The sequence below is a fragment of the Gamsiella multidivaricata genome (assembly GCF_025024155.1).
Source record: "Gamsiella multidivaricata strain RSA 2152 chromosome Unknown BC939scaffold_32, whole genome shotgun sequence".
Taxonomy (NCBI): Eukaryota; Fungi; Mortierellomycota; class Mortierellomycetes; order Mortierellales; family Mortierellaceae; genus Gamsiella; species Gamsiella multidivaricata.
Genome location: NW_026251740.1, coordinates 304,928 through 327,067, shown reverse-complemented (window position 1 = coordinate 327,067; position 22,140 = coordinate 304,928). Strand labels below are relative to the sequence as shown.

Below are 22,140 nucleotides of genomic sequence, written 5' to 3'. Positions count from 1 at the left end.
AAATATCGGGGCCGATCTAGACAGATGGGGCGTTGTGTGCATGTCCCAACGTGTATGTGTCTGTTCGCATCCTCAGCCCCATCATCTCCTCAATCTTGGACCTGCATGGTGTACGGAACTGGCAACAATGGCGATGCCTCTTTTCCTATTGCCCCTGATACATAGCTTGGGGACGATGTAATTTGATGCAAGCAAACAAACAAATACCGAAAACATCGCCTCCTCCTAAGAAACTCGTAGGACGACGCGTATCATGCCTAGACGTCCTCCTACGCCAGAGATATCACAGCAGTTGGGTATTGCCCCTGCTATCATTTTCACTCTCACTCACTCTGACTTTCATTCTAACTCCAATGTCTCTCTTTTTCTCTCTCCTCTCTCACACACACATTCATCGCCTTCACTCTTTCTCTTCATCATTCTCGCTCCATCACTAATGTTGCTGCCGCTTCCTTAATTGTCTCCTCCGTCTCTTTCTTTGATCTTTTTATTATTATTTTTTTTATCAAGCTGGAGGGTGGCGAATGGGCGTGTGTGCCGTAAGGTGTAGCTCTTGCAAAGGTCTAGGGTCGCGTAGCTTGGGTGCATGGGCGCATGTGTGTATGGGTACATGGCATGATCTGAGTCCCGTCGTGTGTCAGTTGCTCAGACAGGCAACCATGTATTGGACAGAGTTCTCCGGTCATCCTTCATGTTCTATCCCTACAATCAAAATTGCCTCTTATATCAAACGTGCACAGCATGTAGAGCGTGTAATCGGCACAAAATGACGAGAGGCGACAAAGTAAAATTGGACTAATGGACATTCATTTGGATCCGTGGATCATTATCTTTCCCAAGAACGGCCCTGCGCCTGTTGCTCGTTGCCCACCGCGCATGGCCTCCTTCGAATGCCATAGAGAATTTGTTGTATGGGCTATGTCAGACCCAGCATTTGCACTGCCACATGCGCAGAAAATCCATTCACAATTTTTCCATATGAGTAATTCATATCTGACTTCTGCTCAGAATTATCATCTGCACATATGCGCTCACTCTAGGGTCTGCTGTATCACCGAGAATGCCTCTCCGTCGTAAGCTTCTGCTCTGTTTCAAGTGAGCACCAAGCGACCGTCACTTTCTTCTCCCTCCGTTGGGGAAGTGCGCTGGCACCTCTTGCCAATGTGGCAGTGCATCCATGTCCACGATCACCTCGCGTCCTTTCTTCCTTCCTCGCAATCGCTGCGCTCCCTCGTGGTTCACATCACATCCCAAAGCAGCCATCTCATTGGTTGGTCAACCGCAACGCGTGTGGACCTACGCGAAGACTCAGTTAGTACGACTGATGTCGGGCTAATTTCGACGATCTAGGTCGAATGCAGAGTGCAGACTATCTGAAGATGCTACCTTCCGATACCTTGCTGCATCCATGGTCTCTCCGATACTGCTGCTTCTACAACGATTAAGAGAAATCAGGTACTGTGCAGTTGTGTCCTATTATTTCATTGCTATATCCGTTGTAAGGACCATGATTTTCTTCCTTTTTGAGCGATTACATCCTTTCCTATTGCCGCAACAATCCCATTGCGACAAAAACATACTTTATTTGTACAATTGCAGCAGATTATGAATGGAAGAACATGACTTGAGAAGGCAGCAGAAAATAGAAAAAGAACCATTGTCAGGCTAAGCCGTGCTGTGCTAAGCAGGACGATCGAGGCGAGACATGCGTGGCCAGTACTATTGCGCTATTGCGTGGCTGAATATCCAAGGATTATCCGTGTGCTGAGTGGTCGGCTTTTTTTCCACGCTGCCCTGATAGTAATTATGACAAAGGGTGTTTGAGTATTTATAATACTACAGCCTTATTAATCCATAGACGAATGAGAGTGTGGAAAATGATAAAAATTAATAGGGCAATGCTCCTACATTAAATGTGTAAGTATGTGCGTAGCAGGCACTGAAGTGTTGAGTGTGTGCGTGTGTGGAGGTGCCTCTAGACTATGTGTCTTCCGCAGGCAGTACCAGTGGGTATGGTATGCAGAAGCAATGGGTTACCATATGGAAATATGGGTTCACTATGTGCTCACTATGTGTGTGGCAGTGCAAGTGCTAAATCCTATAAAGGCCGCCTCCATGGTACGCGTCTTTTCCTGGATATCCATTCCTTCACAGCCAATATCTGATCTACGACGACGACTACAACCACGGCCACATCAAAGAGAGCCGCTGAAGACACACGCCATCTGCCCCCTTCCCTCTCTATTCCTCTCTCTTCCTTGCTCTTTAGCACCGGCTCATTTCTACGTCCTTTTATTTTCCGCTCTTTGACGTCCACTGCTGTCCAATCACATTGCTGCAAACAACTCGTCCATATAGAAAAATTAGCCTTGTGTCCACCTTCAAGCCAGCGGGCCAACACGCGAGTCCTATGAGTCCGATCCTCGCTTTCGATCTCAAGCCCACACACCAACAACCCCCATCCAAGTACACGCCCAGAATGACCCAGTTGCCGACATCTTCGCCCACCTGTACTGTGGGATGGTCCGATGCATCCGTCATGGCTCAGCCTCAAGAAACCCTCAACTACTTTTCACACCAAGGATGCGTTCTCTCCAGTGCAGAGATGCTCTCGTTAGATAGACTCTCTAATGATGAACAACCGTACCTACCACACATGTCGTCTCCAAACAACTTCCCTGCTTCGCCATCATCAGTATCCTTCTCATCATCACCACCCGTCACCGCCAAAAGTCAGCAATGTAACAGCATGTCACTAGCCTACCTCAGTCTGAGTGCGGCTTCGCCTGCACCGGATGTCACCTCCATATCCCTTAGTGGACCATATCCCGATGTCCTCCTTGGCGCCAATGTCCTCGAGGAACTCGCATTTGGCAGCGGACGATATCATCTCACCGCCCAAACCTTCGATCAATCCACAGCCGTTGGTTCTTCACGGGCACAGCTTACACGGTCACCACCAATGAATGCACACGACGCCGAAGGTAAGCCAAGGCTATTATTATATTAATATATTCTTAGTGCTTCCCCTATTTTTTTATTTAACTTGACTTCTAACGGCATATTCCCCGCTTTGTCATGGCAGGCGTGCCTCTATCGACTGGTCCTTGGCCAGACACTTTGATGCCATCACCACATAGGCCCAATCTCGCACATCCTCACCAACATTCCACTGAACCTCGCTCACTCTCTCACTGGCATCCGTACAACCGACAGCAGACTGCCACCCCGTATCATCCAGGGCCTTTTCAGGACTACGGCGTGAGACAGATCTCTGCACCATCGTCTCCAATCCTGTCCCCATCCGTCTCCAGTGTAGACTCGCCAGCATGGCTTCCCGCCGCAAAGCATCGCCGCACAGTGAGCGCAGGACACTCACAACCGGATGAGTACGATCGTCGCTTCTCTGAGGGGGATGTCCTTGGAAACCTTGTCCCTGACTTTTCGGCGTCTTTATCGTTCTTATCGCCCGAGCCTGCATCTTCTGCTTCACCACCCCAATCCGTGGGACAGCACACCTTTTCGAACTCACTACACCACCATCCTGAGGGCTTTGTCGTTTTTCCGACTAACTCAACCTCTGGAACCATGGACTCGAGTGCTGTCTCTACCGTTGCCGTCGGCAGTGGATCCAACACACCGGGAGTGTACAAGTGTGAATACGAGGGTTGCACCAAAAGCTTTTCTCGGCCCTATAACCTGAACTCGCACATCCGCACGCACACTAACCTCCGCCCACACCGATGCGACCACTGCGACCGCCAGTTTGCGCGACTCCACGACAAGAACAGGCACGAGCGACTTCACCGGGGGGTACGTCCGTTCGCGTGCGAGCGGTGTCAGCACCATTTCGCGAGGATGGACGCACTGAATCGACATTTGAAGGTCGAGGGAGGACGTAACCTGTGCAACAGGTACCTGATCGAGAAGAAGTCACCGAATGCCATGCCGATTGTGGATCTGCCGCCAAAGAAGATTAATCCACTTATCCTGGCGCACTTTCCGAACTTTGGGAAGGAGGACGATAGTGTCTCCTCAGAGTAACCGTAGGCTGGGCTGACTATGTATGCACAGGCAGTAGCGTGAGCACCAATCCCAACCGCATATACCATTTCCAAGCATCCACACTCGTACTATACTCCCATCAGCTATAGTCGGAATGTTGTACGTTGAAAAAATAAACCAGACCCATAATAAAAAGCAACAGCAATTGATCCCATTCTCTTCTGAATGCCAAGGATACACCAACTAGGAGGGGAGGGCCTCGTTGTCCGCATTTCCCTTTGTTTTTTTTTTATCATCGATCTATATCCCGGTGTTCTTCTTGCTCCTTGAAAAAACTATGATGAATGGTCCATCTGGACAACTTAGTGGCATATTTTAAACAACTTTCTTTCGTTTGTACTTGGTTAATGGTTGCTTTTTGCGTGAGTTCCAGTGCTGTTTCGCTAATTGCATGTATTATTGGTCATGCAAAGAAAGATACTCTAATGCTGGTGTGCATGAACGCATGGCTACAGCGCATATTCGCAAAGTGTGCAAAGCTTATCGCCGTCTTCTGGCACTACATTGTAGTTGCCGCGCATCTAGCAATATTTAGGAAGCAAAGGACTCCATCCAATCTGTCTTTAGCACCAACCAAGGCAATGCGACTGGATCAGTCCCCATCAAGAGCAGGAAGCGGAAACATGATTGGGGACATGGTAAACAGTAGTTTTAAGATAGTAACGATGAACATTGGAGCGATCGAGTGCCGCCTTCAACGCGGACTGCAGCAGAACTATGTCGCCGGTGATTACCTTGGAGCGAGTCAGCATATCGAATCGACTATTAAAGCCCTCGTCAAGCTGAACACGGATTAGGTCAGATTCAGACTATCCATCAATCCACTCAGACTCAGAGGATACTTCGCGCATTTTTCAAGTCACTCGTAAAAAAGATGCTTCTCTAGGTCGACAGACTTCAACGAAGCAGTGGCAGGTTCGACTCAGCGTAAGGGATAAGGACGCCATGATTCAGAAGGTGAAGGAATACACCGATTATGCGGCCCCATCTCAGTTTCTGAAACATGCCGGTCAGATACTGGGGGAACTGGTCAGATACCACCTCCGGGCATTTGTTTTCAAGCCAAAAAAAAAAAGAAGGTATGTGCACCATTTATGTCTGATCTGTCATGCAACCTAGCTACTCCTGAACCTTTTGTTTATTAACGCCTTTTTTTCTGATATACTTCATCTTTGCATAAATCAATGCCTAGAATCCAGGATGGGCGGTGACTCGGGAAGGACTGACTTCCTTGAGCATGAAAGACGACTACGACAAGTCCCTAGTCCATGATCCGATATTAGTATTCTGGGTCCTCAGACAGCAAGCTGCCGTCCTTGAAAAGCTTCACGTATCTTCCGAAGCCAGCCTACAAGGGCAACTTCTGCTTGGTCAGTGGAAAGCAGCTGACAGAAGTTCTTCTAAGGACCAGAGGTCCAGACAAGGAAGCCAGGAACAAACTGGCCAGGATGTTCGGAGGATCCAGAGTGGCCCAGGTAATGACTCAGCTTCATCCGGAGGAGCTTTTTTTTTAAAGCTGTTTTTTAATGGTAGGGAAATCAACTACGATCGACACGCTTGTGGCATTTTTCGATAACAAGTCCTTGCTGCATTTGCTCCATCTCCAGGGAGTCTAAACTCAGTGCCGCTCGGTCATCTGCCCTGACCCGACTTACGGTGGGCGTCGGCCATCAACATGAGACTCAGCGCACAAGTTGAACCCCAAGACCGGCCTTCAATGCGATCAGGGCCACAAAGCTAATCAGGACATGGCCAACGCTGCCCTTCAATGGGTAAAAGAATTTAGGTGGTCCGGTGCACTGGATGGGCAGGTTGTCAAAAGGCAAGAGGTGTCCATTGGAACGGCACTCAACATTATAGCATGAAGGTCTCTGCTTATCTTTTCTTTTATCCGCCATGAGATTAATGTACAAATAGTATGCCTGTGTAACATGCATTGTGGGTCAAGCGCGTCTTTTGACATGTTGCACAGACATCCATCTTGGGCAAGCAACCCCTAGACAGTCACTTTGTTTCCGGAGGTAGGCGAGCCAGGGTGTGTTTGAGGTTTCAGCCAGGGGATCTCGTTCCTGAATCATCCTCACCTCCACCTCTTCAGACACGATGCACGCGATCCGAGCAAGGCATGCTGCCAGCGCATTCCGGAGACTGACACCAAGCTGGAATCGACAGCAGGGCATTCGACTTCCGCTGACACTCGCTCATTTGCCTTTGACCTGTCGACAATTGTCCTCGGGCAGCTTTCAAGGAACGAGCGTCTCTATAGAGTCCTTTGCAGAAGTGCAGGCGGAGTTGCTCGAAGGCGCTACCTTTGGTAAGGACCCACAGCTGAACAACCTTGCAGATGGATAAGGAACAGGATAGGATTACGTGAGAACTTGGCTGAACTGACCGTACTCGACCCTCTTGGGAATTACGGTCTGATCTGTAGGCGACTATCCATCACGAACACACAAATGCGGCGATCTTAACAAGACTCATGTAGGTGAGCAAGTCGTCTTGACCGGCTGGGCGCAAAATATCAGGTACGCATAGCCCTATGGATACTCGAGCTGCGTCGACCTATGGGCTCTTGGATTTGTATCCATATTGATCTCGAGGCTGATTCGCCTTCGCTACAACAATTTAGAAAGTTCTCAGATGAGCTTATTTTCTTGCCATTGAGAGACCACTCTGGAACGGTCCAGTTGGTCTTAAAAGGGTCAGAAGAGGGCAAGGATGGGGCCCGAAAGAGACTTCAGGATCTGACGGCAGAGAGTGTAATCTGTGTCGAAGGACGTGTGGTGAAGCGGGAGGGGAGTGCGGTGAACCCGAAGATGGCGACAGGAGAGATTGAAGTGGACCTGGCATCGATACGTGTGCTCAATAAGACCCATAAGACTCTACCATTTTTGCCGTCGAATCAGTCCTTGGTAATATGCGATTTATTTTTTGTTTCTTATTTGTTCCGATCTGGTGCTGGCGTCTGGGAGCGAGAGAAGCTGAATATTCCATATCAACAATTTTTTGTGCCTGTCATATGTCAATGATTAGGCGAATGAGGAGATACGACTCAAGTACCGATGTCTGGATCTGCGCCGCGATACTCTCCAAAGGAATATTCGTACCCGGTCATTAGCTGCATGGGTTATTCGCGACTATTTCATTCAAAATGGTATGAGTAGTCAAGTATGGGGATCGACAATGTCACTTTGAACAGCACCTGGATGAAGAATTGACACTTTCATGCGCTACTACTTCATCCTTTTTGCAGACTTTGTTGAAGTAGAAACGCCAATGCTGTTCAAGTCTACGCCGGAGGGTGCACGGGAGTTCGTGGTGCCAACACGCAATAGTGGATCCTTTTATGCCCTTCCACAGAGTCCGCAACAGGTACCACATTGCAACTCAGAAGTGCAATATTTTGGTCCGCATCAGTTACGGAACACGAAGGATTGATTTTTTTCTCTATTTTCTCTTTTGTGGTTCATGCGTAGTATAAGCAGCTGCTCATGGCCAGTGGAATCGATCGTTACTTCCAGATCGCAAAGTGCTTCCGCGATGAAGATCTACGTGCGGATCGCCAACCAGAGTTCACGCAGGTAAGTCGAAATCGATTTGATGCATTATCTTAATTACTTTGATTGGTTACAGGATGACAGAGGAAGGTGTGCTCATTGTTGAAACGGCTTTTTCATGATAGATCGATCTAGAAGTGTCATTTGGCTCTGCAAAAGATATTCAGACACTGGTTGAGGGCCTCGTAAGATCTGTATGGCACAAAATTAAAGGTGTGGATCTTTTCGACGGCGAGCCCTTCCCACGAATGAACTACCAGCTGGCCATGTCCAAGGTATCGTATTGTGTGCGTTTCGTCGAATTCAACATCAAATTCCTATATTTATATGGACTAATATTGCATATTTTTAATCGCGATTGTAGTATGGCTCTGATAAACCCGATACGCGGTTCGGTCTTGAGGTACGGCGGCGGCCAGCTGTATACGGTATAACAGAAGGACAGGATAGACTAATTGAAACGAACTGCTATTCATCTTGGCCTTAGATCCAACATGTTGTAGACATTACGGGCGACAGTATTTTGGAAGCGATTGTTTTGAAGAGTGATATGAAACTCCCCAGTTCGGATCTTAAGGCACTCTCGCAACAGGACAACAGGGTACATTGGCCGCACAGTATCTTTACGCTTTCCCTTTTTTTATTTTTTTATTTTTTTATTTTTTTATTTTTATGAATGGCCTGGGCTTACATCTTATGTTTTATTATCTTTCGGATTGATAGGTGTTGCCAGTTGTAAAGATCAGTGAAAAAAACATCCAGACGTGGCTTCATAAGCTGCCTTTCACGGAACGGATCCAAGGATCCATTAATGAGGATATGGTTAACGCCGCGCTGGATGTGCAGATCGGCGACAGCGTCATTCTTAACACCCGACCAGCATTCCTTTCTGTAAGCAGCAGTGGTTGTCAGAGATGTTTCAAGCGTAGGGACTGGAATCTATCCTCGCATTCATTGCTAACGTTCATTATGATGATGTCGCACCTGCTTCTTTATTCGTCCTGATTAGGGTGGCCAAACAGTTCTGGGCAAGGTTCGATTGGAGCTCGCCAGTAAACTACAAGCAAAGGGTGCGTTTTTTTTTTTTGGCAAGGATAGGTTGGCAGGGTCCCTTGGCATCCCATTCATTTTAGCTAACGAGAATATTTCCTTGGACACTTCAGGTTTGCTGCAGATTCCCTCCGCACAATACAACTTTTTGTGGATCGAGGGCTTCCCATTGTTTTCGCCTCCCGAGACACCATCGCCAGTTGAGAATGACGGTCGCAAATTAGCGGCAACACATCATCCATTCACTGCGCCTGTTGCAGAAGATCTACCGTTACTTGCCAGCTCACCTGAGAAGGTGCGGGGACAGCATTATGACCTGGTGTTGAATGGTGTTGAGATTGGGGGCGGCTCTATTCGTATCCACTCTCCTAAGCTGCAGACTTATGTCTTTGAAAAGATCCTTCAGGTATGTACAAAGCATGTATACATGCTTTTTCTCTCTTTTGTTTTATTTTATGCTGTCGACAGAAACATTATACGTATGTGCTCCATTTTTTATAACTCTGTTCGTTATTTTTCGTACGCTTTTCATATTGCGTTTTAGATGACACCGGAAGAGAGTGGTCGGTTTTCGCATTTGGTGGATGCATTGTCGTTTGGGTGTCCACCCCATGGAGGTCTTGCACTGGGATTTGACCGGATGATGGCTATTCTATGTGAGACAGCTTCAATCCGAGACGTGATTGCGTTCCCGAAATCAGCATCGGGTCGCGATCTTGTTGTAGGAAGTCCATCTGGACTGACGGAGCAGCAGCTGAAGGAGTATAGGATCCGGGTAACGGAGTGAATGAGTGAGGGTGCTTATCTTGTGCATAGACATTTATTAGTTTCTCAGTCTCATACCCGAATAATGAATAAAGGATCTTTATACATCTTGATTCTATGAGTGAGGTTGATGTCGTTGAGGGGTGTGGATGGTGGATGGCGTGGGCCACTGAGAATCTGTATGTGTGTCTGTTGCTGGCTGTTATTGGGGAGTAAGTAAAGGAACGTAGCAAAGCAATATCACTACTTTATGCTGCGCATGAGTGCTGTGTGTGTATTTGTATGAGGAAGAGATAGATCTAAAGGAGACATAGATAAGATTAGATCATGGCGTGTGATTAGCTGAGCGAATTCAGATATGATCTAAATGTTATCTCGCACATACCCCTCTTCAAAATCTTTTTTTGTGCGAGTGGTTTTCTTTCTTGGGAAAGTAGGAAAAAAAATTCTCAGAGCCTTTTTTTTTTTTTTGTTTGTTTTTGGACGGCGCTTTGTTTGTCCGTGTTACTTGCGCCTTTTTTTCCTGTTAAATGAACCCAACCAAATGAAATCACTCACACGCGTAAACGAAGGGACCGGCAAGAGTCTTGTCGCTCATTCTTGTCCCGGCGACCGAGTCAAAGAAAACAACGAGGGAGAGACGGGAAGAGGAGAAATGGGAAAGGGCGACTAGTTGCATTGTGCTTTGTAGTCATCTGCGTCATAGTCTAGCGCAGCGATGATGCCACGGACCTTCTTCAGTGCATTTACGGTTCGAGATTTATGAAAGTACAAGGACGAGTACATGTCCCTCTTGTGTTCGATGATTCGTTTGTTTTTGTCGGTGTCTGTTTGTTTGTTTGCTCTTCTCGAGCAGGAGGGCTCCTTATGGACAATAGAAAGACGGGTTGGTTTGAAATGGTTAATGAGAAGGAGAAGAAAGAGGAGCATATCATGGGATGCCCCATTGTTCGGATGGCCTGCATGGCCTGCATAGTCCGCTGCAGAGAGGATGTGCATATGGATATACGGATTTGTACGAGGTAGTGTGCAGACGGCATTTTTTTTTTTTTTTTGTTGGGCACGTTGGCACGTCTTTCCTCTCATTTGCCACCAAAAAGAGGGGAGGAGGGAAGGAGGGAAGGAAGGAATGGAGGGAGGGAGGGAGGGAGGAAGGAGAAAAGACATGTGGAGGAGACATGTGGAGACATGTGGAGACAAGGGCGAGGAGGACTGGAGGGTGAAACATAGCCCCTCCCATTCGCCCCATCCGCCTCCCTTTCGTGCGGGGTAAAAGGCAAAGGCAAGGGCGACTGCAGTATACGTAGACTATACCTACTTCTGCAGTGTAGTATATGGCGTATTGACTGCAGCAGACTGTGGTCTAAGACAGGCAGCTCTTTCATTAGTGATGGCCGATATGATATCGTGTACTTGTAGCATAAACCCAGCCAACCACATTCGGCGTCGGTCTTTCCTGAGGCATCATCAATAACGATGACACAGCACACTTTCACGTCTCGGCGCTCCTTTTACCCTCCCGCTTCCTTCTTTTGAATCGTTTTTATATTCATATTCATTCAATCCATTCGATCATTCATTCGTTCATTCATTCGTTCATTCATTCATTCGTTCAAATCACCCTCTCCTTCGCATTTCACATCCTCATTCAGATCCAGATTCAACTCACACCCCACCCCACACATATCTTCCTCATTCCCTTTTTTTTCACACCGTCTTATTTTATTTTATTTTTTCACACCTACCCCGCCTTTAACTTCCTCCACCTACACCTCCATACCCTCACAAAAACATCATTGAACGGGTCCCCAGTCCATGTTCCGTCCGGGATCAATCTTCTACGACGAGCACGGGCAGCCGCCTGCAAAGACTCCGCCCTCTACTTTGCTTGCCCCTGACTCAGTCCCCCTCGTCTCCCTGGTCTCACCACCCCCTTCTCCCTCTCGCAATTCCATCTTTGACCAGCCCTGGTCCACCCCGGCTAGGCCCAATATCACCTCCCTTCGAGCTACGACCAGTAATCAAACCAATGCCTCATTATCCTCATTATCCTCATTATCCGCCACCAGACCCAACAACAGCACTACACCTGCAGCCTCAATTGCCCCCGATAACGAGTACAGCCCCAGCAAGAGTAAAAGCAAAAGCAAAAGCAATGGTAATTACAGCGCCAAGATCCTTCTTCATAACAACAACAGTAATACATCACTCAGCGGGACCAACCAGACTATATCCATCAGCATGGAAGAACCCTCCGAGACAACCATCGGTATGTGATGACTCTTATTGTTTTTCTTTTTTACTGCAGATTTTTTTTATGGTTCAATTCAATGCTACGACTACTCGGGAGAGAAAGAGGGAAAAAAATGTTCGTCTTTGTCATCATCCCCTGGCAAGAGGAGCGAATGTGAAGGGCGTGTGAATTGGCGGCAGCAGCTGTACCTGACAACCAGAGGAGAGGATGGTGTCTGTTCTACTTGGATTTTGAATCCGTAGTATCCCTCCATTCTATCTCTTACTTTTTTCCTCAACACCAGTCTGTCCTTGCAAAAAAGCAAAAAACAAAAAAAAAAGAAACGAAAATGCACTAGTGTTGGGAATACAGGGGAATGACAAGAGGAGGGGATTTGGGGGTAAAACACCTACTCAGCACTAGCAGTAATGAAGATTGGTGGATGACTTCAAGCGGAATCCACATAGTCATCCGACAGCAAGGAGATGCAGCACGCCGTTAGCTAACCGCCGTTTTTATTTATGGATCTTCCTTGCTTTTCATCTCCAGAGAGTTCGACTCAGAATCATAGGAAGCACGATCTCGAGGAGGATCAGCTCCTGCGCCGGTCGTCTGCACACCACGGGGCCACCAAGTCTACTTCTTTGGGACAGACCGCATCAGGATCACATTCCGTACTACGTTCGCCAGCACATGTGCCGCGCACCTTTCCCTCGCCTGCGCTGTCCCCACTCGCGCCATCCATTCAGCCTCCTGCATCCCTTCTCGGATCCCCTATCTTGGAATCCACCATGGGCGACTCAAGTATCACCACTACAACTCAGTCCAGCCCTTTTACGCTGGCCTTGGACTGCAGTAGGCCCAATTTGCTCGGACACGGACGCCATGCTGAGGTCTACAAGGCCCTGATCCATCCGTCCTCTACCCCCATGCGGCAATATCTGCTCTCGAGAAAAGACATGCGTAGCATGTCCTGCCAGGATATCTTTGATCGGAGTCAAAGCACAGAACATTGCACGGACAAGGACGTCGGTGTTAACGAGGATTTTCGGTGTGCAGCAAAGTGTCTTTTTGCAGATGCCGATTCGCAGGCTGTAGGATTGGCGGAGGCCAAGATTTTGAGACGACTCCATACAACTCAGGCACAGCATCCAGGACGGCGACATTTGGTCGATTACTTTGGACTATACGATCAGAAATCGAAACAGAGTATACCGGCCACGGACAATACTCAGCACGATCTTGCGACATCAAATCAGAGCGATGAGACACGGTGGGCGCTCTTGCTGGAGTATTGTCAGCATGGGTCCATATGGGATTGGATACGACAACATCCAGAACAGGTCGGCTTTCATCAGTGGTTGACATGGGCGATTCAGCTGCTGCAGGCGGTCGACTGTATCCATGAGGCGGGCCTCATCCATCACGACATCAAGCCTCATAATATCCTGGTAAGCAGCCCACTGTCGTTATGTAGGCTGTAAGGCGTGTTGCTTTTCAAATGGACCTTTATGCCTAACTTGCATTATTTATTTCCTTTTTAATTTAAACAGCTTGACTCTTCATTGAATGCCAAACTGTCGGATTTCGGCGCGGGTCTCTTCATGGAACCAAGCAAGCCTGGCGAAGAGATCGCAACGTCAGGTCATCTCACATTGGAAGAGGGACGGGGCCGGGGAACCCTTCCCTATGCTGCGCCCGAGATGTTTGCATCGGCCGCCGGTGGAGGTCGTTACTCGCAAGGCATTGACGTGTACTCTTTGGGCGTTTCGCTCTATGTGATCGGACTGACCGCCCAGGAGCCCTTCCACAAGCTGAAGAGTGTCATGGAGATGATTGTATGGATCAAAAAGGGTGGTTTTTGGCTGTGGGAAGATCAGGGCTGGATCCACGACCGTGGCCCCATCCCCAAGGTGACGTCCAGCAGCCGTCTTTCAACCTCTGCAGCACTCGCACAGGGCCAGGTGCAGGGCCAGGTGCAGGGCCAGGAATTGAAGAGCAAGAAACATGGTCTGACGCGTGCCTCGCGGTCGTCCTCCTCGTCATCCATTGGCGGTGGCGGCGCTCTCATGCCAAACTTGCCACCGATTAACACGCAGCTGTCCTTCGATCGGGGTGTCTTGAGCCCATTGTCGGCCTGCTCGGTCAACTCGCTTCCTGGATCACATCAGAACCCGCCGCCAAGGGAAAGTCCATTGATGCATCCTGTTGCACCGGGCAACCATTTCTTGCCGGGGTTCTCGCCCGAGCGACTGTCTCAGGCCTCGAAGCCCTCGACACCTGTCTCGCCGCTTCCTCTCCCTTCTCCAATGGTGAGATCGACGCAGGCGCATCGAACGGCGACGGTAGCGACAGTTCGCAAGGACGAGCACCGCAAGAGCGGCGAGGTTGTGATGAGATTTTTGAACGGTGAGGTGGTCCAGCCAGAGGTGATCATGTTGCTCAAGGAGATGTGTCATCCGGATCCGGAACAGCGACCGAATGCCAAAACGGTCCTGGAACGCCTGGAGTCGATGAAGGCTCAGCTAGATATGGAAGGGGACGATGATGTCGACCAAGAAGAGCACGAGGACATGCAGATGCTTTAGATAATTTGTCTGCGGTGCGACATTGCACGAGAGGAATGAATTACACCACTCCATTCGCATGCATGCAAATAAAAATACTCGAGCTCCGTCTTCAGTAGTTTCATTTTTATATATATATATACAAAGGTATGGGCGGATATCTATTTCAGGGCAAAGCGATGTGGACTGACAGTGCTGTCTAGGAGGATTGTTGGTGGATCTGACTTGGCCATCATGTGAAGAGCGAGGTTGAGTGTGTGCTTTGGCGTCGATCCTTGACTAAACGATTGTATGAATATTAGACATGTTAATGGGCGACCATAAGATAGTATTGACCTCTCGTCAACAAGGGCATGATTCAGTCTGGATTTTACCTGACAGGAAGCAACTCCCAATCGACCATCCGCTGATAGATCTCATCCACATTCATCCATGCCAGAGATGGTATGCTTCCACTGCTGCTCTGCCCCAAAGATTGATCCATCAAGTCCCTTGCTCGTGTCAGCACAGCTAGGGCATAGGTTCCCCAGTTCTGTCGACGATTTCCTACAGAGACCTTATTCCGTCCAGGTCTGGCCATGAGAACGCACGTAGAGGATGCCGATGAGACCAAAGAGGCCTGACCACAAAGCCTTGGCGACGAGGGCGTTGGCGATCTCCAGAGATCCTGACCGAAATCGAATATCCTAACAATGCTATCATCTGCACCGGTGACCAACATGGCCGTGTCTGCATCCACACAGTTCACGTTGGTGGAGTGGAAGAAGGAGACAGGGCCTGCGATGCGCTCGATCCTGTTGGACTCCGTCTCGAGGACATCCTCGGGTCCTGAGACCTTGTCGAGGAACAGTCTGTAAGGCATATACTCGTGTCGGTCTCTAAATGTAACCATCACCGTCTATCAAGGAAAAGAACGACAGAGTGTTGGAGGATGGAGGATGGCAATATACAGCTTCCCGATCGAATAGCTTGCGGACAAAAAAAAAAACGAACAAAAATCGTTTACCTTGTCCGAAGATCCGGTGATAACCATATAGTCCTGGAGGGTCATACATCGCACGCCATTCATATGCCCTGCATATTGCCTCAACAACACGGGCTTAGATCCCCAGCTAAAGATTCTGACCTTGCCGTCCTGGGATCCCGTAAAGATCAGGCGCTCTGCAACATCGACCTTCATACACGAGATACTCTTGGAATGGGCTTCGCCAATGAAGCCAACCTGGGCCTTTGTTGTTCGATCCCAAGCGTAGTAATTTGAACCGATCGTGGCCTCGACTTTGTCCGGGTGCAAGGACACGGCGGTGCAGAGGTGTGGCTGAGGGGTTTGAAAGGTATCGATGAAAGAAAAGGTCTTGAGGGAAACGATTTTGACAACGCCACTGACGGTTCCGATGGCTAGGTCCAGGTTGGCGTCGAGATCCATGCTCATGACTTGCTCGCCCAAGTCGATGATCTTTAGCGGTTTGAGATATGGGTCCTCCTGAAATTGCCGCCAGATGATCACTGTACTGTCCTAAATAGACAAAATAGACATTGTCAACGATCGTCAAGAGCGGGGTTTAGTCGAGATTGTATCAAAGGGCCCATGTGAGAGGCAACACGTATCCAGTCATCTTACCCATGAACCGCTGACAAGGAGGTCCTTATGGACGACCAGGCAAGGGATCCCCATCATGTGCTCCTTCCGCTTCTGGAGCTCCCTGCCTGTAACGGCGCACCACACCCTGAGATACCCCAGTCGATCCCCGCTCACGATCCGGTCTCTCCTAGGAAGAAGCTTGACGCAAATGACCGCATCCTCATGTCCACGCAGCTCCTTGATCGTGGGCTTGCCTTCGATCCACTCCCGCTCGAGGATAATTAGTGTCTCAAAGTAATCCCTCCAGGTCTTGACCCGTCCGTGCCAGACCCTTGCGGATGGGTTCAACTGATGGCTCCCTCCTTTAGTGACAGTTTCTGCGTGCGTATAAGTATTGAGATGCGTTGGTGCAGTAGTGTTCAATGTATCCTGAGATACCAATCTCCTACGGCTCTGGTGTAATGCTCTTGATAGTCCTGGTCGTCGAGCGAGTGCATCTTCTAGGGTCCATCGATGTTGCGCAGCGGTATTGCGGTCAGGGAGCAGGAGACCATGCTTTTGAGAGAGGCGGTACCACAAAATGCCATCCTGGTGGAAGGTGAGATGTCTCCAGTAGCGGTCGACACGGGATAGGGCGACGAGACTGCGGTAGGGAAGATGGCTGAGGATTAGGAGGGCGAGCTCAGGTGGCAAATGGGAGATAGGGCACGAGATGTTCCTGGTACGGGAGGTCGCAGCAGGGGGCGGCAGCCGCTGTGCGTTATCGAAGGTCGAAGGAAGGGGACGTTTCCGTGAGGGAGCACCAGCTGCGAAGGTGCTGCCGTCATCGTTCAAGGAAGGGGAGTGTGAAGGAGAGAGACCAGCCATGGGTGCTTTTTGGTTCTTTATGATCACATGAAATGGTTGAAGTCGGGTGGAGTTGTATTGAAAGATTGCAGGGAGGACTGATGACGGGCTTTGGTTTTGAAAGCCCAACGCGGAGGAACACTTTCAACTTCTTGGCATAGTGCACCATTGTTCGTTCACTTCGCTCTCTCTTTCTTTCCCTCTCTCTCCACTCCTTTCTTTTCTTGATCCTCAATCAGCATTCCATCGACTACAAGGACAAAAGATCAATCATCAAATGACTCGGATCCATACTCGCTTGGCTTTCGTAGCCGTTGCCCTGCTCCCCTTCGTTGCTGCCCAGGGCGGCGACGCACCTGCGCCATACGATTGCGAACGTATCACTGTCGACGGACATGCCTATAACATCTCTGCCTTCAAACCTACGTAAAGGACGAAATAATGTCTCATTACAGAGCCATATCCTTCGCTGTCCAAGATATAAACATCCATGCCATTCTGGATTCAGTTGAACGACATATCTCACCTCTGCCTCTACTTCCACACGTAGGACATTTACGATCAAGGGTGAGCCCAAGGATGAACACCCTAGCAAGATCCGCGTGGACTATCAGCTGAACCCTTGTCAGGCAATTGTCATACCCGAGGGCGAGGCAAAGTCTCATTGCAAGGCGAATGCCTGGGTCTGTCAGGACACAAAGCTCGTCCCTGAAGAGGGCGATCCCAAGACTTTGTTCTTGCGAACGATCGCAGGCTCAGCTCCAGCAAACGATGGTCAACCTGCAAGAGACGTGGCGCCTTCTGTAGCACGCGCAGACAAAATTGAGGATGTCAAGGAATGTAAGCGAGCAACAGGACAAAGGATACCTACAGCAAGCAGCGGATTAGGTGTGCAATTGGAATGTCTACTGCAACCTATTTACTGACATTGACGACATCGTTTTTTGCTTTTTTTTTTTTTTTTTTTATGACACGTATCAAAACACAGTGCCTTGGAATCTGACATTAAAGGGAGGCAACATTAACGGACAGGACCAGTCAGCTGTCATTACTTTTATTTGCGATATGGCTGTTGTACGTGCATCTGCTCGCTCAGTTCTTTTGACATTTCCGATGGCATGGCACTAGAAAGAAAGGCTCAAGCTCAGCGCAACAATTAACGCCTTTTATTTGCTACATGGGGATTCTTTGTAGACTGACGAGAAGGCTGGCCCGACACTGATCAAATATGAGAACGGAGTCGTATACTTTTCGTGGAAGTCCAGCGTCGCATGCCCGTAAGTCCCATTGGAGAAAATCGAGGCTACCTGTTGTCATTGCTCACACAACCAGGAAATGCCACTGACAGACGTTGCCGTTGGCTTTTGTACTATCACAGGAGGGAGATTCAATTGCCAACTTCGGAGGGCATGAGTGGGTTCGGCGTGTTCATGACGGTTTTGATAGTCTTTGGACTGATCTATCTCGTGCTCGGAGCGATCTACAACCGCCAAGTCTATGGCGCCAGGGGTCTGGACATGCTTCCTAACATCGGTAAGAGATCCTATCGCAGCATCTGTTTATTAAAGCTGGCGCATCTTCATCTCATCCTTTTTTTTTTTTTTTATTGACGGACTTTGGTGGACTGGACTAATATCTTTCTGCATCTCCTCTTCGCGTTCTTTTAGGTTTCTGGAAAGACTTCCCCAGCCTGGTTGTCGATGTCGTCCGCCACGTCTGGGACTCTGTTACCGGTCGCCATTCAAGCAGAGGCGGTGCTTATGTTTCTGTCTAAAGCACGAGCACGATTCGTTCGGGGATTGTATCATGCATGATACGACTGGTACGGCACGCACATCCATTCCCCTCAATGCATTCACAATAAATATCTCGCTTTTTCTTTGTGTCCCAAAAGATCTCAGAATTACAGTAATCGTAACTTTTGCCTATGTTTGCTTGTCTATGTGTCATTTCGAGCGTATACACAAATAGTAAAAAAAAAGCCATTATGGCTTTGCATCGGATATGTGCCTTTTGGTTTTAATCGCAATCTTTATAGGACAACACGAAAGGCCAATATGTAAATGAACTCCAGCTGTCCAACCGCATGGGCGACCAGTTTAGAGGCCCAGCTTGGTGCGGCGCCAGTGGCGGCGCTTGGCATTGTAGCGGATCTAATTTTCAAAGAAAAGAACGCAATGACAAAATATTAGCTTTTAACTGCATCGCTTCAATGGCTTTCTGGAAATAGTTCAATGCGGGGTTCCCGAAGATAAGGGTCAGTTTCCATACCTTGTTGTCGGTACGCATGCGGCACCAGTTAGGCAGAGGACGGTTCTGCTTCTGCTTCTTTCCGAGCTTGCGCTTGATGATGAACGACTTGTTGGAAGGCTACAGAACAAAAAAAAAAAAAAAAATGAAAAAGAAGGTCGTATAGGGTCAGTCGCTGGCGTGTAGCATGGGTTGAGTGGGCGTTTGAGCTTCCTTTGTAAGAAGCGTGAAAGGGAAGGTCGTCGATGATGAGTCAGCGCTTCCACTGCAGCTCTTGGGAAGAGTTTTCCTATCTGTGCAGTCCTGGCTCGTATGTTGAGGGGCGATGAAGCCATATGCTTTGGTAACGATGCATAGGCGTTTCAAGCGAAAGTCCTGCCAGGTTGATGTACCAAGTCGATGATGTTAGTCCTGCGCTGGAGAGTGGTGGAAGCGCTGTCTGATCTCCATTCGGCAGTACCGATCCTATTATTCCTGAAGTTACTTCATCCCCTGGCATAACGATCGTAAACGCCTTGCTGCGTCGCTTCATCGTCGTTGATTTCAGCTTTTTTCGCAAAGTTGGTATGGCTATTTGCAGCAGCTCTGGCGGTAGGTGGGATGAACTCTGTGATTCTTTTTGCCGACATGGATGAGCCCCAAGCTGAACGGAGATTTCATCCAGAGTCAATACCACTGTTGAGGTCGTATAGTGCCGAATCAGTTGGCTCGTTATGAACAAACAGCGAATAGAGTCCTGAAGGCGTGCCATTGTTCACATGAGACATCCTGTCCTGTGTTTTTTTTTTGCTAAAAATCTATGTCGATGGTGCAAATGTTGTTCCTGGGCCGGATGCAATTGCAGATACTCCTTTGGCGATAGATGTATCTAATGCTGTCCACAGATATGATCTTCCTGACTGTCGAGTCGATCGATTGATTGGATCGATGGATGAGCTGAATGAATCCTTTGGATGCGGATGTGTGGGTTGCGTGCCCTGCAGCAGTACCATTGCAATGAATCTATTCCAAAGAGAGAAGGGACAATTGAACCGCCGGCTCAATTTGACTTTTGTGTGAGCAGCGGACCGCCCCAAGCCACTCCACTATTGCCACCAAACCGAATTGAAAGAATGAGGTGGAGGTGAAAAGGATGTCTCTCAACAACGCGTCCCTTCACCATCGCTTCCAACTATTGTCAACTCTTCCTACTAGGTCGTCTAGACTTTATATACACCTACTGAATAGGGTAAAATAATATATATGCTGTTCAAGTGATATCGCTCGCACTTTATAACGGCTCGCTAACCTTTGTCCAGCTGCGCTCTTTGTCCGTACTCGTACTGCAGCAGCCCGGAACCTGGAAGAGTGGACATGGTGTGCATCGTATATCAAGGAAATGACGTGATCCCAACACATATCAACTGTCGAGTGTCAGCCCAGGATGCTGAACGAGAATCAGTTCTCACGAAGCGCTTCAAGCATGCGGTCCAAAGCAACATCCCGCGAAAACGTCGAATCGGGATCCAGTCTGGCCTGACTGTCGACAAGACCAATGACTTGTCTATCAAACATAGGAATATTCAGGAGGATGCAGAGAGTGCCGCTGCATTACAGGATGTTTTCTTGCCAACCAGTACCAGCGCTGATGCCAGCAGCAGTATATCCGTTCAAGCTGACACGATCATGGCGCCAAGTACATTAGAGGAGAATGATGCTGCGGCTATAGTACGACACGCACGAGGAAGAGAGGTGTTTGGGTTCCAAACGCAACGCAAGATCGCAGGCCTCAAATCCATCATTGACCATCAGCAAGAGCAGCAGAGTACAGTGAAGACGAATAATAGAAAGAACAGCACTAAGGTATCTTCCGCAGCGGGTGCAACTGTTTCCGCTGCGGATCATGAGGTCAAGAGGAGAAGATTCACAAGGACAGTCTCGAGAATGAACCAGGCGAGCTCTGAGGAGGATGAGGAGGACGAGGACCATGACTCGGAAGATGAAGGCGAGTCCGATGATGATCGCCGGGAAGGCCAACGCGACTTTGCAGATACTATCGTTCACGACGCACAGGACGCCCAGAAGTCGTTCTTTGAGGAGGACGAGATGGGTGCGGAACGATACTTCCAGGATCTACACCAAAAGTCGAAAACGTCCAACAACACGCTCTCGAAACTGCCGACACTGGAGCATGCGGACTTTATTCAGGCACTCAAGCGCACACCGACAAAGCATTCAAAGGAGATGGAGATGCTGATGCTTCTGTACGAGGAGCAGTTCCCACAGTGGTACTTTGAGCTCATGTCAGGGTTCAACCTCCTAATATATGGCTATGGCTCTAAACGTGCGTTGCTCACAAAGTTTGCCACCACTGTCCTTACGGATGCACCCCTGATCCTCGTCAATGGATACTTTCCAACATTAACCGTCAGGGAAATTCTTAGCAAGATCAGCTCGGAAGCATTGCAATATTCGGGGCCCACGGGTACTCTGCAAGAACAGATTGCCCTTATTCAAGCTTACTTTTCGCAACCGGACCGCGCCATCCAAAAGCTTTATCTCATCATTCACAACATTGACGGATCCAGCTTACGATCGGAAAAGACCCAGTCCGCACTCAGCTTGCTTGCCTCCTGCCCACACATCCATCTCGTGGCATCCATGGATCATATCAACACCAACATTCTTTGGGATACTGTCAAGGCGGCGCGCTTTCGCTGGGTCTGGCATGAGCTCACGACGTTCAGGCCATACTTAGCCGAGACCAGCTACGAAAACTCAATCATGGTCCGACAAGGGGAACTGGGGGCACGCGGTATCCAGTTTGTGCTTGCCAGCCTGACCTCAAATGGCAAGGGTCTCTTCAGAATCCTAGCTGAGCATCAGATTCAGTCCGAGAGGGATGTGGTCGAAGGAGGGGCCGCTAGCACAGGCAGCAAGAACCAAATGGACTATGGCATGGCTCACAGTACACTTTTCAAAAAATGCCAGGAGAACTTCCTTGTCAGTAACGCCATGACCTTTAGGACACAGTTGACAGAGTTCAGAGACCATCGCATCGTCCAATCCAAGAAGGGCGCGGATGGCGTGGAAATCCTTTACATCCCGCTCTCCGCTGGCGTTCTCGAAGGTATCCTGGAGCAGCTGAGCTGATTCATGTACAACAATATACAATACACAATACACAATAGCATCGTCGCAGCCAAAGCGCTTCTAAATTATCTCTGTGTTATAATAATGGCTGAC

At 48.8% G+C, this 22,140-nt stretch overlaps 8 protein-coding genes across 8 annotated transcripts; 6 read left to right on the top strand and 2 right to left on the bottom strand.

Annotated features, from left to right (window-relative positions):
* Nucleotides 1-3,645: 3,645 nt before the first annotated feature.
* BC939DRAFT_383124 (uncharacterized protein) lies at nucleotides 3,646-3,879 on the top strand (the record flags this gene model as incomplete). The annotated part of the gene is made up of 1 exon (XM_051551775.1): nucleotides 3,646-3,879. A coding segment is annotated over one exon (234 nt), but the record flags the coding sequence as incomplete, so codon positions are not given.
* Nucleotides 3,880-5,887: 2,008 nt separating this feature from the next.
* BC939DRAFT_161527 (tRNA synthetases class II-domain-containing protein) lies at nucleotides 5,888-9,554 on the top strand. The gene is made up of 13 exons (XM_051550297.1): nucleotides 5,888-5,932; nucleotides 6,038-6,379; nucleotides 6,497-6,590; nucleotides 6,695-6,977; nucleotides 7,099-7,219; nucleotides 7,319-7,437; nucleotides 7,542-7,646; nucleotides 7,748-7,897; nucleotides 8,110-8,223; nucleotides 8,346-8,513; nucleotides 8,632-8,692; nucleotides 8,786-9,078; nucleotides 9,217-9,554. The coding sequence occupies exons 2-13, from the start codon at nucleotides 6,169-6,171 to the stop codon at nucleotides 9,457-9,459; spliced, it is 1,962 nt and encodes a 653-aa protein (XP_051412313.1). The 5' UTR covers nucleotides 5,888-5,932; nucleotides 6,038-6,168; the 3' UTR covers nucleotides 9,460-9,554.
* Nucleotides 9,555-11,252: 1,698 nt separating this feature from the next.
* BC939DRAFT_477155 (uncharacterized protein) lies at nucleotides 11,253-11,714 on the top strand (the record flags this gene model as incomplete). Its single annotated transcript, XM_051558648.1, has 1 exon — nucleotides 11,253-11,714. The coding sequence occupies one exon, from the start codon at nucleotides 11,253-11,255 to the stop codon at nucleotides 11,712-11,714; it is 462 nt and encodes a 153-aa protein (XP_051412312.1).
* Nucleotides 11,715-12,461: 747 nt separating this feature from the next.
* BC939DRAFT_477154 (kinase-like domain-containing protein) lies at nucleotides 12,462-14,258 on the top strand (the record flags this gene model as incomplete). Its single annotated transcript, XM_051558647.1, has 2 exons — nucleotides 12,462-13,121; nucleotides 13,224-14,258. The coding sequence occupies 2 exons, from the start codon at nucleotides 12,462-12,464 to the stop codon at nucleotides 14,256-14,258; spliced, it is 1,695 nt and encodes a 564-aa protein (XP_051412311.1).
* A 70-nt stretch (nucleotides 14,259-14,328) lies between these two features.
* Nucleotides 14,329-16,810, bottom strand: BC939DRAFT_161235 (WD40-repeat-containing domain protein). Its single transcript, XM_051550294.1, has 4 exons — nucleotides 15,859-16,810; nucleotides 15,244-15,753; nucleotides 14,612-15,135; nucleotides 14,329-14,516 (listed from the first exon to the last, which is right to left on the bottom strand). Exons 1-4 carry the CDS (start codon nucleotides 16,684-16,686, stop codon nucleotides 14,399-14,401), a joined length of 1,980 nt encoding a protein of 659 aa, XP_051412310.1. The 5' UTR covers nucleotides 16,687-16,810; the 3' UTR covers nucleotides 14,329-14,398.
* Nucleotides 16,811-16,942: 132 nt separating this feature from the next.
* BC939DRAFT_477152 (autophagy-related protein 27) lies at nucleotides 16,943-18,439 on the top strand (the record flags this gene model as incomplete). The annotated part of the gene is made up of 6 exons (XM_051558646.1): nucleotides 16,943-17,091; nucleotides 17,216-17,505; nucleotides 17,654-17,739; nucleotides 17,860-17,942; nucleotides 18,044-18,198; nucleotides 18,333-18,439. 6 exons carry the CDS (start codon nucleotides 16,943-16,945, stop codon nucleotides 18,437-18,439), a joined length of 870 nt encoding a protein of 289 aa, XP_051412309.1.
* A 150-nt stretch (nucleotides 18,440-18,589) lies between these two features.
* BC939DRAFT_161190 (ribosomal L39 protein-domain-containing protein) lies at nucleotides 18,590-19,767 on the bottom strand. The gene is made up of 3 exons (XM_051550291.1): nucleotides 19,589-19,767; nucleotides 18,937-19,035; nucleotides 18,590-18,818 (listed from the first exon to the last, which is right to left on the bottom strand). Exons 1-3 carry the CDS (start codon nucleotides 19,664-19,666, stop codon nucleotides 18,765-18,767), a joined length of 231 nt encoding a protein of 76 aa, XP_051412308.1. The 5' UTR covers nucleotides 19,667-19,767; the 3' UTR covers nucleotides 18,590-18,764.
* A 183-nt stretch (nucleotides 19,768-19,950) lies between these two features.
* On the top strand, nucleotides 19,951-22,140 carry BC939DRAFT_161405 (origin recognition complex subunit 2-domain-containing protein). Its single transcript, XM_051550296.1, has 2 exons — nucleotides 19,951-20,143; nucleotides 20,214-22,140. The coding sequence occupies exon 2, from the start codon at nucleotides 20,269-20,271 to the stop codon at nucleotides 22,045-22,047; it is 1,779 nt and encodes a 592-aa protein (XP_051412307.1). The 5' UTR covers nucleotides 19,951-20,143; nucleotides 20,214-20,268; the 3' UTR covers nucleotides 22,048-22,140.

Coding starts and splice junctions, on each gene's coding strand:
- BC939DRAFT_161405 (XM_051550296.1), top strand. CDS start 20,269: ATGGTGTGCATCGTATATCAAGGAAATGACGTGATCCCAACACATATC.
- BC939DRAFT_161527 (XM_051550297.1), top strand. CDS start 6,169: ATGCACGCGATCCGAGCAAGGCATGCTGCCAGCGCATTCCGGAGACTG. Junction 6,591..6,694: donor GGCTGGGCGCAAAATATCAG/GTACGCATAGCC, acceptor ACAACAATTTAG/AAAGTTCTCAGATGAGCTTA. Junction 7,647..7,747: donor GCCAACCAGAGTTCACGCAG/GTAAGTCGAAAT, acceptor TTTTCATGATAG/ATCGATCTAGAAGTGTCATT.
- BC939DRAFT_161190 (XM_051550291.1), bottom strand. CDS start 19,666: ATGGCACGCCTTCAGGACTCTATTCGCTGTTTGTTCATAACGAGCCAA. Junction 19,036..19,588: donor ACTATACGACCTCAACAGTG/GTATTGACTCTG, acceptor TTTGTTCTGTAG/CCTTCCAACAAGTCGTTCAT. Junction 18,819..18,936: donor GCATGCGTACCGACAACAAG/GTATGGAAACTG, acceptor TTTGAAAATTAG/ATCCGCTACAATGCCAAGCG.
- BC939DRAFT_161235 (XM_051550294.1), bottom strand. CDS start 16,686: ATGGCTGGTCTCTCTCCTTCACACTCCCCTTCCTTGAACGATGACGGC. Junction 15,754..15,858: donor TCCTTGTCAGCGGTTCATGG/GTAAGATGACTG, acceptor TTGTCTATTTAG/GACAGTACAGTGATCATCTG. Junction 15,136..15,243: donor TCACCGGATCTTCGGACAAG/GTAAACGATTTT, acceptor TTTCCTTGATAG/ACGGTGATGGTTACATTTAG.